The 16970-nt window shown below is 35.4% G+C and overlaps 1 protein-coding gene across 5 annotated transcripts in view; it reads right to left on the reverse strand.

The window, feature by feature from the left end:
• NSMAF (neutral sphingomyelinase activation associated factor) overlaps positions 1–16970 on the reverse strand; it is a 37871-nt gene that overhangs the window by 7215 nt on the left and 13686 nt on the right. For 4 of the 5 annotated variants that reach the window (XR_013946127.1, XM_080578977.1, XM_080578979.1 and 1 more), the window contains exons 7-23: positions 15041–15112; positions 14612–14659; positions 14461–14513; positions 13835–13964; positions 12792–12863; positions 11814–11922; positions 9779–9955; positions 8776–8855; positions 7309–7399; positions 7152–7215; positions 6971–7022; positions 5898–6018; positions 5473–5604; positions 3903–3945; positions 3349–3506; positions 1759–1867; positions 337–395 (exon numbers count right to left, since the gene is read on the reverse strand). Coding sequence is in view for 4 of the 5 variants with exons in the window: in XM_080578977.1 (XP_080435103.1) it covers positions 337–395; positions 1759–1867; positions 3349–3506; positions 3903–3945; positions 5473–5604; positions 5898–6018; positions 6971–7022; positions 7152–7215; positions 7309–7399; positions 8776–8855; positions 9779–9955; positions 11814–11922; positions 12792–12863; positions 13835–13964; positions 14461–14513; positions 14612–14659; positions 15041–15112 (1570 nt within the window). In the remaining variant the exon portion in view is untranslated. Of the gene's footprint in view, positions 1–336; positions 396–1758; positions 1868–3348; positions 3507–3902; positions 3946–5472; positions 5605–5897; positions 6019–6970; positions 7023–7151; positions 7216–7308; positions 7400–8775; positions 8856–9778; positions 9956–11813; positions 11923–12791; positions 12864–13834; positions 13965–14460; positions 14514–14611; positions 14660–15040; positions 15113–16970 lie in introns of those variants that run through there. The other variant, XM_080578980.1, reaches the window with a different exon arrangement.

Genomic DNA, 16970 nt, shown 5'->3' on the forward strand with positions numbered 1-16970 from the left:
AGCAAACAGAAGAAGCCTTTTTATATTGCTTGATATGTTTCAGTATTCATAAGAAGTAATTGAGTGTGAACTGAAAAAACAAGAATCTTGCATCTAGCAGATTAGGGCAAAGCTCCTTTAAAGACTGTAAAAAAAAACTGAACTCAATGATTCTGGAAAAATCCCATTTAATGTTGCCTTCCTTTTGCTCTCAGTGAAGATATTCAAGGGATTCAATCTTAACTACATTTGAAAGTTTCACGCTGTTTTATTCACAAAACATTATTTGGTGTTACAACCTATTACTGAAGCATTTACACTGCAGGTTCTAGTAAATACCTCTGCAATAATACTCACCTTGGGATGTAGTGAAAACAGAAGACCCATTGCCTGTGACTGCTATTCCAGTAATTGCCCTGTTTAATACAAGTAAGCTTATAGGTGATTTCATAGGTTTTAAAACTTAACCACCATACTGTAAATTGACTATAGCTGAAATTTGTTATTTCATCTCTGTAACAGTTAAGACATTCAAGGAGATTAAAAACACTACAGCGGCGTGTTACATGCCTATATACAAAAATATACCTTGATATATGTGAAACACCAGTACAGGTCCCCCCATATTGTTCTGCAAGAACTTCATCCTCACCAGAAAGGACATGCCCATGTGAAAGGATTAATGATTTCACATTCCATCTTCCCAATTTGGCATTAGCTACAAAAAGAGAGTTGGAAACCTGCCTACAAGCAGATATTGAGTACCTCGAGTATTGGGATTTGGAATTCATACATTTTTTCTCCTTGAATTTGATACTGGCAGAGTCGCTATAGTCTACATATTTACCCACCAACCAACTTAAGTCGGTGAGTTAGCTGTTAGGAAGCACAGAGCATTCTGTATTGCCAAAACTCTCTTATACAGTTCTGCTTCTATTTTTTAACTCAGTATTTTTGGAAAAAAATAATGTTTAGATGCTAAAATTAAAATTTGTTTTCAGGATTAGGATTTTCTTAACCCCTAACAACCTGGTAACGGGGGACCTTTCTCACTGCAAATACTGCCTTGTTTTCTGGACAAGGAAATACCTCTTTTCTAGATTAGGTTATAATCACAAAGAAGGTAGCTCCAGTCAGTAAGACATCCTCCTACTAGTCTAGCCACTAGGAAAAGGGATGGGGCCAACGGAAAACTTGTTTTTGAAAATATGTTTGCTCTTGTTCATTGTTAGGTGTTTTCAAAGTTCACCTGAAACTGTACTATTGGCTCATGGTTCCCTATGAATCCATCAGAACAGCAGTATAGTACCTGGATTACCTGACAACCTATGGCTGGAGGCTTGTCAGACTGCTCACACAGGAGCAGCTCCAGGTATGCTGCAACTGAACTTTTAATTGACTTAGCATTTGATTTGAAAGTTTATGAGAAGTTAGGTGCTCCTTGACTTACAAATATACAAATAAATGGAAGTATTTGTCTAGCTGCTGCTATGACAAGTTTGGAGAAAAGTAATCAATACCTGCTTCAGATACTAAAATGATAATGAACTTGGCTGTAGATCTGTATAAAGAATAAAATTAAGCTGACAAATACCTTTTCTAGATTGATAACTGGTCATATACTCAAACTCATCTTTTGTAGCTAAATCAATAAGATGTCTCAAAAAAAAAAAAAAGTCACCATAATCCCTAACCCATCATTCAGATTGACACACGGATGCCCCTTATCCCCCAGTTAAATATAACAATTGTGACCGAAAGGCAGAGAGTAGTACCTACTCTTTGTGAATTTTATATTGCTCATCTAATTTTAGTTTGGCAATATTATTCCAAGCAAGCGTTATACTTTCTTCTGTCAAATCTTCAAACGATTCTTCATTTGCAGAAACTGCAATAAAATGTGCCACAATAAGAGTTTCATCACAAACAGAAGTCAAAAAGATGAATTTCAAAGAGCTAGGTAGTTGAAGTTGCAAACATAAATATGAAAGTACAGAAATCATGCAGAGTTTCAGGAATACAAATTTCTGGCTACTGTAGACAGTGACCAGATAATTTTTTTTCCAAACCTTTTCCTGAATACATAGGGCTACAGTAAAAAAAATATGTTGTTGTCCTGCTCCCCTTCCCCCTCAACTATGGCTTTTAAGCCAGAGATTTTATGTAATACATTTCCAAAACAGAGGGAAAAAATAACCCTGAACACTTTCTGCAGAGATGTTGTGGTGTTCCTTTGAGATGCCAAGAGCTTTCCAAATGGAAAAGTACCAGGAGAGCCACCTACTGCTACAAAACAGCACGTGCTTTTATTATCTTATTTCATTCAGTTAGGAATGTTACAAATGTATTTCACTGCAGTGTTCTGAAAGTTAAGAGATAAAAAATGCAAAGAAATTGAGACAAATTAAATATCCATTGCTGTAAAAAGGCCAAGTCTAGCAAGAATTAGGTAGTCTACCACCATAAATATTTAATACGCATGACCATTATTACAACCATACACAACTTCCAAGGCCAATCTTGCCATTTGGATGCTTCAGCTTGCCATGCTAAGTAATAACCAACTTTACTTCTCTGCTTAAAAATAATAGCCATCAAAATGTAAGTGAATCAAGGACAACCAACTGAGAGAAGTCTTTCCATGTTATACCTGGGCTGAAGATCCAGTCCAGTTTATAGTAGACTACTATTCATATGATGAGGGCCATAACATCTTAATTTCAGAAAAATGGGCAAAGTTTCACATGAACAGAAGCCTGTGTTGCCCTTACACATCCTTTTCTTGAAGTTATTCAACCAACATTTTCTTCCATACTTACTGTAGAAACAAAGTTATTTCTTTACAGATTTTCAGTCAAGTCCTGGTAGAGTGGGGAAAAAACAACAACACAACACAACAAACTACATGTTTATATCCGGATGCTCAAATTAAGTTCTTAGGGTTCACTTAGACCAAACCAATCAAACACCCCAAAGACATCCCTGTTCAAAAACTGAACAAATCTTTATGTCATTTAGAGTGCCTGCAGAGATAGTCAAGAAGTTGCAGTCATGTCAGTTTGATTCTGAAGTGCCATGAAAGGCCAGGGAAGATAGCCCTCCCACAGCTTCAAAAGCAAAGATTGAACAGTCCCAGAGGAGACCACTGGAACATAAGGCAAAATGCAGGACCAGAGCTCCAGGACAATGCATGTATTTTCAAATTTGAAACTGATCTTGTCAGTTTTTCCTTTAACAGTTAGTTCATGTATTTATTTTGAGTTTGCTTAAAGGGCAAGTGGCCAAGAGAGTTATATAATGAGATCCTGTGGGAAAAAGATACAGAACTCCAAATCAGTTATATCATCAGTTTATCTGTTATACACTTACCTGGAGACTCAGTTATGGAAACACTGTGAATAGATGTTCGAGAGGAGCTTTTCGATAATATCCGTTGGGGATGAGGAATTGTAAACAACTGTTTTGGCGTCTGTCCAAACTCCAAGATTTGTGTCAGCAGAGCTACTTTTTCATTAGGGTCCATAATACTTCAGAGGAACAAGATATTTAATTAGGGCAAGTTGTTTGTTTCCTCCCTGGAAGCATGGATCTGTACATACAGTTACTATGGCACTATCAGCAATCACAAACTCTTACAGAACAGATTTACCACAGATGCAACACACATCCATATGACAGTTCCACTATTTTAATAATACTAAAATTTCACAGAAGTCAGACTGAAGAATCACTCAAGTTACAATCTTTTAACATTTTTTAAAACTTACAACCCTGTATCAGTTTACTGTGTATTTGGGAGTCTAAAATGGAAGAGCTACACCGTTCACATACAGAGCATTCTTACAGACAGCAGAGAAGCTGTAGGGATACTGGCAAATGTAGCTTACTACTTTAACAAATGCATTCTGATTCTTGTTAATTACCTGTTTAAATCCACTCCTCCTTCATAAGTTAATGGGTGAAACACTGGAAAAAAATAAATTCATACAATATAAATATACAAGGTTCATTTTCTTTGTTTTACATATCTACTATGAACAACTTGTATTTTTACTCAACTAAGTTATATTTTAGTAACCAAGCTATTTCATCGAGCTAGGTAGTTTGAGATCATGTGTTTTAATCCTGGGTTTCTCACTTGAAATAAAATCCAGGATTTCTAAGACACTCAGAAAAAGTTTCAGAAGTCAGTCCTTTCATAATGGTAGCAGCTGCAAATACAGTGAATTAATTTGGGACCTCTGTATCTGAATACTTACTTTGTCTTTTGATGTAAGGTCATTCATACACAGAACCCTTCTGTCTCTTGTCTACTCAAGACTGTCTTGCAAATTCATCCACATTGCAACGAGAGAAGCACGCTGTGTTTTACAAGTTTATTTGTGAGATAACATACAGATGCCATAACTTAAATGCCAGTTTTCCTCATTCAAAGCCTCTGGCATATTTTACTTGACACTTAAGGCATCCAACCATATTGTAACCAGACCCTGCAAGCCTAACATACAGCCAATCATGATTTAAAGGCATGTGAAAAAGCATATTAATATATATATATATTTAAAATCACATCATCTGACTTTTAAAGTAGAAAGCATTGACAACCAAAATTAAGAGGTACTTATTCCTTCCCTCCCAGTGTTTGAAATAAAGAATAAAATTTATCTATCTTGTTGAGTGCACGCTATCTCACATTGTCTCTTACTTGTAATCCTTCAAAAGGATCAGGGCTTCTGAAATAAACAGAGTATCTTCACCCTTTAATACAAATCTGCTAATGTTCTTTTACCAAGACGACATTTCCTTATCAAACAGTAACATACTTAAGCTAAGTATCAGACCACTGAATAGACTGATCGTTGGTATTCCTATTAGGTCTAGAGAAATTAAACATGCCAACATAGCTATCCCAGAATAACATCCTCTTTTATAAGCATTTACAATGGCTACATACATGTTCGGCATATATACCGAACAATGAAACTTTCCACAAAGTATGCACATTACACAAGGACAAACTCAGTCACCACGTATGTTTTCCTCCATTCTCACTCCTAAACAGCTGTAGCCCATTAGATACTTCTTTCCCTTGACAATTCACAGAAGAGGAGGGGGGGGAATTTTAGAACTGAAAATCTTACACTGTAATTACAGTGTAGGAACGTTAAATACACATTTGTGTGGAGGCTTCCACGAACTCCCATTCTTAACTGGGAAACACTACAACTTCAACACTACATTGCCACACCACACTGTGTAAGCAAATAACCGCAATGCTGCAGAATCTTCTTGCCTACCATTTAAAATAGATCTTCAAAGATGCCAATAGATTTTACTGGATAAGGCACCGTTTCCGGTAAAGAACTGTATTTCCTTAAAGGATCAAGAATTCCAAGCATAATTATGAAAGCTCAAAGGAAATCAAGCATTACAGATGGCTGTTAATTTACCTTTTTTTTTTGGTTTTGCTAATTCAATAAAATGTATACTTACCATTGTGAGCTGCAACCGCTTCAGTTCCCTTCTGCTTGTAGCCAAATACAATGTCAATCCATTCATGAAGATGTTCTGATACATACTGACTCTCTAAAGCCTCTCGGCTCTTCTGAAGAAAATCATCAGGATCTGGCAAGAAAAAGGTTAATTAAAGAAGATATCCCTCTCAGTATTGATATCCATTTATGTTGTTCTTCACATAGAAACCTGGGCTCTAAACAAGTAAAACTACAACAACAAAAAAACCCACCAAACTCAAATTTGCTATGAAAATTAAATGTAACTATTATACCAGTGTTTAAGAGCAAGAGTTGCTTCAGAAGAAAACCGAGTAAGAGCTTTTTAGAGAAGAATAATCCCAGGAACCTAATAACAACGATAATTTAATTCATTCATAAAACAAGAAGCTTGACCATTACTACCTGATGCCCAAGGCGGAAGCTCTACATCTTCAACTGTCTTTCCACCTTGTCTTTTTCCCAAGTCCAACTTCAAACTGTTTACTAGAAAACTAGAATCATTTTCATAAAATTCTGGAATCAACTGGTAGAAAAGGAAAAGAAAAAGGAAAGTTCTAAGATCAGCTTAGCTTTGATCATTTTAAGTACAATACAGTTAATAAAAAATAAAAGTTATTGAAATTCATATATTAAGCTCTAAAGGTGGATAGACATTTCTCCAGGCTTTCCTCTCTGTCAGAGAACACTGGAAACTTCCTTCTGTTACCCTTCCAACTAGGCTTCCTGCCTACCAACATGGTAATTGTCCAAGTTAAATTCAGAGTAGCATAAATATTTTTAACATTATATGTATGGCATACAAATCCATAATATCTAAGAGTATCTTCAGAACTCTAATCACATAGCTGCCTTGTTACTTTTAAGACATCAGGTATGATTCAATACAAAAATCTAGAATAAAAATAGAATTACAAGAACAATGTGAGAGGTTAAGTCAGTTACTTTAAAGACCACCACAGCTAACCATTCTTAATTCCACTATTAACTATTAAAAAAATAAAAGTCGTATTTAAGTATCACTAACCCTGTTATCAAAGAAACGTTATTTAACAGTACCCACAATCTGGCAATCATTCAACATGCTCCACAAGTTTTTGTCTCTAAAATGCTCAAAAACCTAAGATAAAATTTCTGTAGTTGAATCTCTCCAGATGTACTGTTGTAATGCAGCCAAATCCTAATGAGATTCCAGCAGGTGAATCCAGTACATAAAACTGCATGTTTCACCCTTAATACACTTTGATAATTCCCCTTTATTCAAGTATCATTCATACTGACATTTGTCTTAAAAAGAACGTAAAGACAAACACGGAATAACGCAATTATAGAGAAGAAAAGTTCAAAACTTTAAAGGATTCATAAAATGCAGTCGATAGCCTCAATAACACATAAATTCAAATCAACGGAAGGCATTTGAGAACAGAAAGCTCAGCATAAGCACTAAGAAGGACTTGAAACATTTTCTGGCCATTTACCTCTTTGAAATCTGTCGCACCATCCAAACAATTTTTCCAGGTTTCTGCAAGACTAGACAACATGTATCAATCACACATTTGTTAAACAAAACAAAACAAAAACCATGTTAAAAGCTTTGTGCTCCCTTGATACCTATTTTAAAATGAAAACAACTTTACTATAGACAAAACATAAACACACCTGTTAAACGTTCTGTCAGCATGATCAAACTTTCCGTTCTGCAGACAGAGCATATATTCTGGAGCTAGGGAGAAAGAAAAGTTCATCAGATGGCTTCAAACCTTGTCCCCTTCTGAGGCAATTGTCTGCATAGAGAACACGTAAAAAGCTATCTTACCAACTCTAACAAGATAAAATAAAACATAACCCGGAGATGAATAGTGGCTCCCATACATGAACTTAGGTTCTGGCATTTCCTGGTAACGTGTCTGCAACATAAGAAGAAGAAAAGAGTTATGTTTAATATCAGCACTCGTGCTTTCTTTCAAAATTGTACACCCATATACTGTCCCTTTATCTATTTATAAAAAAAGAGAGAGTTGAGGGTCACCTCCCAGATTTTTTTTTCCTAAAGAGAAAACATATTCTAAGTACTAATAACTATGCGGCTTTAATCAGATCAGTAAATCAATAAGAAGGCACAAAGGTTTTTTATAACTTATCATCCAGAATTATCAGGTCTTAGGCTTTTTCCTTCTCTCACTTTCCACATACCATGGCAGCGACTTAACTTCAAAGTACTTAATGTTTTTGTTTTTCACATGAAGTTTACTAAGATTATGAAAGGCACATATTGATTGAACTCAGCCTGGCAGATTCCCTCCTGCCTTAAGCTCCTATGTGTTACCCCCAAACCCAATTGTATTCTAAATAAAAAGCTCATTAAATATTTGCTGTTATTGAAAAGGTGGAGAGTACAAACATCATCAGTATTACAACCTTAAGAACCATTTATGATTTTAAAGTACTTAATATTTTTATCAATAAAATGCAGCTAGTCTGGCAGTATTTTCTTCTCTAATACTTCATTAAGGACTAATGAAGACTCCAAAACATGAAACATTTTCCATAAATTAATTTTGGAATAGTCAACCTACCATAGTAGAAAATAATTTCATACAAATAATTAAGAGCAAAAAAACTCGGGACCTTCTAACTGTAATACTGTATTTGACTGTTTATGAAAAGAAAGCGTGCCTATTTTGAGAAATGGAAAAGGTTTGTGCACTGCTATCCGCATGTGGAAATTTCAAGGAACTCTGATCTCCATGGATCCATTTTTCCTCCCCTTAACAAATTCTCCCTCAAATTCAGCATTTTTCTAACACAGAAATATTTAAGATTTCTGTTAGTTTGCCTTGTGTAATGCATACACATAGTTTACATTGTGTATTTCAATCCTTTGGTCTTGAAGTTTTATGTTTCCATGTATGTTAACAGTATTTCAGTGCCTGCCATACAAATGCAGTTACAATAGTGACAACCTGGTGATCTTACTATTAAAAAACAAAACAACAACAACAAAAAAAACAAACACACATAATATTTAAAAGTACAATACATATGGTATGTTAGTAAGAGAGATGAAGCAGATTTAAATAATTTGAAATTAGTACCAGTAAGATCAGTACTCATAAACTGAAAATAAATGTAATACTGTTTATAGGCAAGTTTGCTTCTGATAAGGTTTATAGTATTTTATACATGTGCATTAACTCCCAAAGGTTGCTTGACAAATCTCCTTTTATTTCCAGTATGTACAAGACCCAAAATGTTCAGTATAAGAAATTCAAGATATACATACCAATAATCTATCCAGCCTTTCCTTATTCAGAGCACCAATTGGTTTACTAAGATCACGGAATGTTTCAGGCTTTGTTAGATCTGAAAAAACATAGTTAGACTATGAATTGCTCCTGCTAGGCACAAATTTATTCTGATCAATAGTAAAAACCACAGCTACTGCAACAATCACCGCAGAAACACCCCAGTAATTTTTCCTTCTCCCCAGATGCAAAAGAATAAAATTCTTGCTCTATGTAGCTACTCAACTCCTTCCTTCCTGGTAGACTTGCTCTTAAACCACTTGCATAAGAGCTAGTAGTTATACATCCTTGACAGTTATTGCAACTAATGTCATCTTCTATATTAGACACAGAAGCAGCTGGTATTGCTTTCTTTCTCCTCAACTATTCTGCATGCTACAGTTACAACCCACCAAACAATCAGATTGCACTACCTGAGCAGGTGCTCAACACCACGACATTCCTCTACTCTACTGGTTTTAGAGGGACAAGCTTCCAAAACAAATTATACAAATATCCTTAACCAATGAGCCTATTTAGGCACAATCCTTGTTAGCCTATTCAACTTGAAATATTCAGAACTGTGAAAGAACACCTGAATCCTATACATTTCAATACATCCAGATTGTTCCACGAAAGGCCATTTTATCCATTCTTACACACTGAATGTTCAATACCACTGATTTTCAGTGACCAAGCAAATGCTAAAGAGTCTTTACGTGAAAAGTGAAATATTTAACAGAAAAGTGAAATATTTATATATTATATATAATATATTATATATAATATAACGTGAAAAGTGAAATATTTAACAGAAGTGGAAGTTCAGTTGTCCACTGAACTCCAGGATAAGGGTAAGTGCAAACAAAAACATCCAAGGCCACTAACACCAAGTGCATTTTGATGTACCTGGAACTTTTGGCAGTGTAACACCCATCCCCCCACACCTGCCCTAGAGATGTTAGGCATGATGCCCTAACATGCCTTCTTGTATACACATACCTAATACTGAACTAGAGTAGTCTGCTATGATCCAGGGAAATACAGGATACTGGGAGAGATCATTGCAGCTCCTATCAGCCAGATTGTTGAGATGAAGAAGATATTCGTAGTTTGATAGATGTCCTCGCTGCCATTGTAACATGTAACTTTCAGCTGTATGCTCTGTAATATGATTTTCTAAAATAAAACATAGCATTAAGGGGTTTTGAGGTTTGGAATTCCACCCACAAAATTATACTGTAATTAATATTAATCAATGTAAAATAATTAAGGGCTCAGTTGTTTAAAAGAACCAATCAGAATTAAGTAGAAAATTTACGTTTCAATAGCTATTATTCTTTATATATTTTGTAATACCTGTTCAGATAGGCCTGAAGTGCATTCTACGTGTCGTCCCCCCCACCCAAAAAAAAAAATTTAAAAAAATCACCCAGAAGGAGTTTTGAAACTGAATATGGACACAATAGGTGGAAAAGAACTTGAAAGTTTATGAAGTAATAGAACAAAATTTGCAGACCATGAACAGCTTTCATGGCAAACAGGCAATCTTTAAGATTTCAGGTTTCAAGAAGCAGCTCTGCTAGGAAGCAAGGAAAAAAATAAATACGTTTTTCTACTGGACAACTAAGGACGCCCACTGACAATAACTTATTGCAAGGAGTCACACACTGTAAAAGGAGTTCAGTATCAAGACAACTGAAACAGAGAAACTAGTGGAAGACAAAACTTTACCACCACTCAAGAAAGTAGGAAGTATGTACCTGAAGCATCCAGCCACTGAGATGTTACAAGCACCTTTAGAAATTATAAAAGGGTGAGCCCTATCCCTAAAGTCCAACATTGACAAAATCTTCAAGACAGAACAAAGAACTGCGCTGGAAGCGGAATAAAAGAAAGAAGACTGATTTTTCCACTCCACCCCCTTGTACATCTTTTGACCTCTTTGGAAAGTAGAGTTGGACTCAATTTATTTCCATGGAACTGGAAGCTTTGACTTCATCAGTCCCTGCACCTGGAAACTTTGTCTTTGGAAAAAAAATACAGGAGAAAGTTATCCAGCAAAGTCTGAAGTGGGGTAACAGCATGCAATTAGTTTAACAGCAGAGAAAATCATGTCAAACTCTACTTCCTTTTCAAAAGGAAAATGTAAAAGACAAAAAGGATTCTCAAGTTAAGTGATCATTTCATTGTGGATTTTCCAGTTTTCTTTGTGAACACTCCAAGTTTTGATGAAGTGGGGAAAATGTCAACTGATATTTAGGCAAATTCATTATAACAGAACTACAGTTCCGGTACAACAACGAGATAGTACAAAATTTACATAAACACTTTCAATATTGGCAGTAAACATGGAGTTCCAGTGTTTCAGTTGTAGTAGCAGTCTAGAAAAAATAACTATTAGCTTTTCCTTTCATTTTCTCAGTGCACATACTAGCATTTTAGAAAGTTTGTGTTCATGATCTGCAAAAGATATGCACCACTTTCTAGGAATTGATGAATAAAAGACTTAATAGAAATGATAATTTAGTAGTTTTTGAAAGGTAATTTTCATCAACCATTGCTGCTGAGCTTGAGGAAAGTTCAAATATTTGTGTGCACAAAAAAATCCATTCACTACAGGAGCTTTCTCAACATGATTTATACTCAGACTTAACAGGGGGTAGGAATGGAATCCACCCACAAGCCTGTCTATATTCTTCCAGCAAAGCACAGTTTAGCTGAGTGGATCTTTCTTACTCCTTGCTTTGAAGAAGCTCTATTTTATTATTTTGGTTTTTGGGCACTACATATCAAGTTGCAGATTAAAGGAATCAGTTTCACTTTAATAGTGTTATCTCAGCTTTCATACTCAGTTCTTCAAATACAAACAGAAAACATGCCACTTTGCAACATTCATTTTGAACTTTGCTTGCTTCTACCAAAAATTTTTAGGGCCTATTCTTCCAATTCTCCCTACAAATCAAGAAAGCCAAACCCAGACAAATTTCCCCTCACAAGAGACTGCAAACTACATTAATAAATAAATACTGCAAACCTAGATATGTTGCAATAAGGAAATACAGCTCATCTCGATCTTGACAGCTGTAGAATTTCAAGTAGATATCAGAACATAGATCATTTTCTGTGCAAAATACTTCAAGTCCCTTAGAAGTTAAAGGGGAAGAAAAAACAAATTGAAAGCGGTTACTGACAAGGTATAACATTCATGTTTTTACAAAATATTCCAGTTACTAATATTTAAAGCTTAAGACTAATAAGCTGGGCAGTAGTTTTGCCTACATACAGTCTAACATCTTGATCTTTTCTGTTTTCAACCCTAAAAGCATTCAATTTACACCCAACTAAGCAAACAGATTTACAGCTGTCCACAGACTGACTCCATCTAGCTTGTTTAAGGACAGGTAATATATTTTTTGTCCTAAGTGAATGAAGTGAGGCAAAGAGTTAAAGGTCCATTTAGTTTAAAGGTGTTTTGACATGCGAATTTTGTTCAATATTGAAATTTCAGTGATAACACTGAGAACACACAACTGAGGTTCCACCATGGCACTGTCGGTATCCCTCAGTCATGTACAGCAGGGCTCATCACTCCACATTAGTCTCAAACTAAACTAGTGATCAGACTCCCTCCATGAATCAATCCAGAGAGAGAAAATACACCATGAGAGGGCAATTCATTCTATCATAAGATAGGTGTTTGAGATAAACGGGATGAATTGTTCCCTGGAGGTACTCCCTTCTCCCTTTCCCTACACCGACTGCTTATGAAGGAAATTTTTCATCCATGACAGAGTTCAATTTTCCTGTTTCCATCTTTCTGACAACACAGGGAACTAAAACACCTTCTAGTGTTTTAGATTTAGTTTGAGTGCTGTTCACTAAATATTCCACAGTTTTTAAAAACATATACATTTTACCTAATGATGCACACAATTTCAGCTGGTCAGTTTAACAAAACATATACACAGCATGCTGTTAAAATATATGTGTATATATATATATTTGAGCTTACCAGTGGCATTAGACCATGTCTTCTTTTATAGATGCGACGTACATTTTGCAGTGTTATTTGTACTACTGGTTTCTGTAGGGGGAATGGGTAGGGCGGTGAGGAAGAAGTGACTGAGATATTCCAGGAGATTTATATTCTTTTACATTAACCTTTCCAATCAATCTGAAGTTTCTCTGAACTAGAGATACTAGCAATATCAAAGCAATATCCACCCATGTCATTTTAGAAGTGAAACAGTGGTTTTAAGCAGTTACTTTAAAAAAAAGGAAGTTTGTCTTTGCTGTTGGTCCTTGTCTGAGTAGCAAAGCAGCTTAAGAATAAAAGAAGAACAATGCATTATCGCCTAAATCTGTTGCCAGTAAGAATAATCAAGCAAAAGATGCGCAGAACACAAAGATCTGTATTAAAAAATAAGGAAGCCATTGGGTTGCTAGGCAAAATGTTTGCCAATGGTGCCATCTAATGGACGAAAATTGAATGGCATTTTGTCATAAAAAGATGTGAAACATTTTACTTGTCTGGACACATTTTCAGGATTTTAATAGCCTGCTAGGACTATTGCTGCTATTTCTGTGACAAAGGTCCAAAGCAGTGAGACGCTGTCAATTTTCCCCTAGAGAAATAAATGCTCAGTTTAATAGAAAACCTAGCTAAAATCTTCCAATACGAAGTAAATGTATATAAAGCTCTCACCAGGTAGGACAACACCACAGAGTAAGATTAGAACTTTACCTTAAATGAATTTTTACAAGAAGTTATTGTTAAATATTAATGGAGAATGAACAAAGGACATTTTGTGCTTTGTCAGTAAGAGGTAAGTTTTAAGCAAGTTAGTTAGCACAGAGTCAGACTACTGAGATATACTGAATGAAGTCAGAGCAGCATAAATTAAAGGAATGCTAAGGAACTTTTTATGAGAACTGAAAATACAGTTTTTTGGAGCTGTGCTGCATGTGCATTTAAGAGGAATAATGTAAAAAAACCTGTCCACTAGAGGAGCAGCGTGCTCACACCATATGCAAGACCATCTATGAGGCACTTACAGGATATCCATTAAGAGGCTGGAAGTACAAGTTAGCATCAGTAACACACACATGCCCTGGATTAGTCACCAGTGGTGTCACCATTTCTGCTTTACATTCCATATTCAGCGTTTCAGAAATGCTTTGAAATCTACAAGTGAAGAAAGGGAGTAAGTTTACCTCTGGTTCTTACATACGCAGAGCTACCCTTAAATTCTTCAGATTAGTTTATAACCATGGGATGTCAGAATGGGGACTTCGCTATTTTAGGAAAGAAGAAAGTTCTTTGTTGAGACCTCTACTTTACCAAGTCATGTGTTCTGCACCATTCTCAGAGCAGTATACCATTTCTATGTTCATTTTTCTATACAGAGCTTTATTCTGCATATACCAATGCCCAATTTGCAAAAAATTAATAGGTAAAACGAACAGTTTGAAGAGGAAAGAAATGGGGGGAAGTAACATATTCACCTTGACAAATTCTGTATTGTAGTTCTCCATTCCAGGTGGTTCAGAGTGTAAAGAAGATAACTCTCTGAATTAAAGAACTTGTGCTTCCCCAAGGAAGCACTTAAGTACTGAAGCAGGAGCCTAATTGACCAGAAATTCAAATATATTTTCGCAGTAGAAAGTTATTAGAAAAATACCTGTTTTTATCAAATGAAGTTCTAGCCAAACGGGATTGCAGTATAGCAGTTATCTAATGTGAAGAAAAAAGAAAATACAGTCTATGATCCAAATACAATTAGAGTTTCATTAGTAACATTGATATTCTGATAGAAATAATGAGATACTTACCATGGCAGCTTGATCTCCCATCTTATCTAGACAAGAAGCCCTGTAGAGCTGAAGGACATTGAACTTTAAGTGAAATAGCACAGCACTCCCACACAAGTCACAAGTCAATAGCAACTGGGAGGGCATTAGCGTTCTTAGTGCTGGAGTACTAGAAGAGTTATTATTCTTTCCTTTTAAAGTAGAACATGTTTGGTCGTTGTTATTAATTTGTCTATACACTACCACCCCACACAGTAAAAAGCTATTGAGAGTAGCTTACAACAGCTTTCAGAACTAGACGCTATGTTCAACCGCTGCATTTTAAAAAAATAGATACTCCCATAATTTCACTTCGAGAATAAGTTACTCAAAATATTTAAAGAAAGCTCCCCATCAAATACCAAAAAGACACTCGGACAAAGTGTGTGGTGATACCAAATAACCACGTACCTGATGCAGAGTTTGCACAACATCTCCTACTTTCCCAGCCACATCCAGTTGAAATAAGTGTTCTGTGGTACCCTAAAACCAAAAGGATATTTACTACAAGCAAGTTTAAAATAAAGTGCAATGAAAAAAAAAAAAAAAGAAAAAAACCACCTAAAATTAAAATACACGAAAACCTTGTCAAATTGTTTCCATAGGTTGCAGTATACATTTGAAAGACCTATGTTAAACTCGAACTTTTTTTTCTTTACAAATCCATCTTCCCTGTAGTAAGCTTTTTGCATAGTAATTGGTCAGTTATTTAATATAATGCAACATAATAGCTTTGAAGTGCTCCATTTAATATAGTGAAAACATCAGTAAGTGTAGAACTAGTACATGTTCTAACTACTTTAGTATCACAAACATGTAAATATAGAATTAGTAAATGCTCTGACTAGTAAATGACAATACATTTGGACAGCTACTATATACAGTTTTTTAGACAAAATATTCCAGCCCATTCAGTCTTGAAAGACCTGGCTTTAAAAGTCATCATTCTTCTCTACATAAATAGTTTTAAACTGGAATGATTCCAAATGTAATCACATGTTTGGACTACTCATTAATAAAAACTCTAGGAAACCTGCTTTGGCAGGGGGGTTGGACCCGATGATCTCTCGAGGTCCCTTCCAACCCCTACAATTCTGTGATTCTGTGAAAACTTCATGAACATCAACCAACTTGTGTGGTATACTCATTTCTTTCCTCTACAAAGTCTTCCCAGATTTCTCAAGTGTCATTTCACTAACATTTCTCATTTTGACTTAAGTATATTAAAAGTATGCGCGTGGATCAGCTGATAGCAACTCTTACACAACTCATCTTTAGCAAAGGGTTTAGGATCCCTTGAAAGACCCGGAATGTAGTATAAAACTGTATTAACACATTTCTGTAGGGTTTTGTTTTATCTTTGGTTAGAGTTTTAAAATAGTGATTAGTAAAACTAATTCAAGACATTGATCAGTGGGTACAACTGGATTAATTTAAAACTTAAGGGAACAAAACAAAAACCTAGAATTGCAGCAGCAATTTGGTTAAAAACTTTGTAACATTTTACAGGTACACAATTTTCCTTCAACAGGGGAAGCATAGCTCTCATAGTCTAGTGGATGGTCTACAAGGGCTGCTTATAGCTGACAATGTAGAAGCTTTCATGAGCAGTTCTCTGTCTAGCTCTCCAGCTGTATGCAAAGATAGCAACGCAGTGTTTTGTAATTAATCTCAAACAATCAATGGAAGACATGGAAGCTAAAATGTACTACCAGATTCCAGCACTCAGTGAAGCATCCGGAACTGGAAATGATTTAAGTGTAAGATACCTAGCAGCAATAAAAAAAAAAATATTCTGAAGTGCAGCAATAAAAAAAAAATATTCTGAAGTGACTGAAGGCTAACTGGACTTCTGTTTTAGTTCACAGAAACATACCTGCACTTTTGTGAAGGAAGTTGTATTGGTTAACTTTCAGGAATGATTTAGGTATGAATGACTCTTGTCTTGGGACAAACTAAAATGAAAAACCTTCCCCCCAAAAAAACACAAATTCTTTTATCTTTTCACTGTTTTGTCAATGTGATAGTTATAAGATATTTAATAAATTGTGCACTTGGAGGCAAAACAGAAAATACAAGGAGCAGAACAGAAATCAGGTTTAGCACAAAGAACTAATGGCATAAAGCAAATGAAAAAGGAAATTTAAGAAAAAAATAAATAAAATAGTTTAAGAGACATCAACAAAACAACCCAAACCAGTTGTTTAGAGAACAACTCAGACAATCTTCTTGTCTCTTATAGCAGTAATACATTCAGGAGTCCATGACTCCTGAAATTTTTTACTTGAATGAATATGGCAAGAAATATAATATAATAGCCTGTTTCAATTCTTGCCTTTGG

Source organism: Anser brachyrhynchus, assembly GCF_964034855.1.
Source record: "Anser brachyrhynchus genome assembly, chromosome: 2".
NCBI lineage: Eukaryota > Metazoa > Chordata > Aves > Anseriformes > Anatidae > Anser > Anser brachyrhynchus.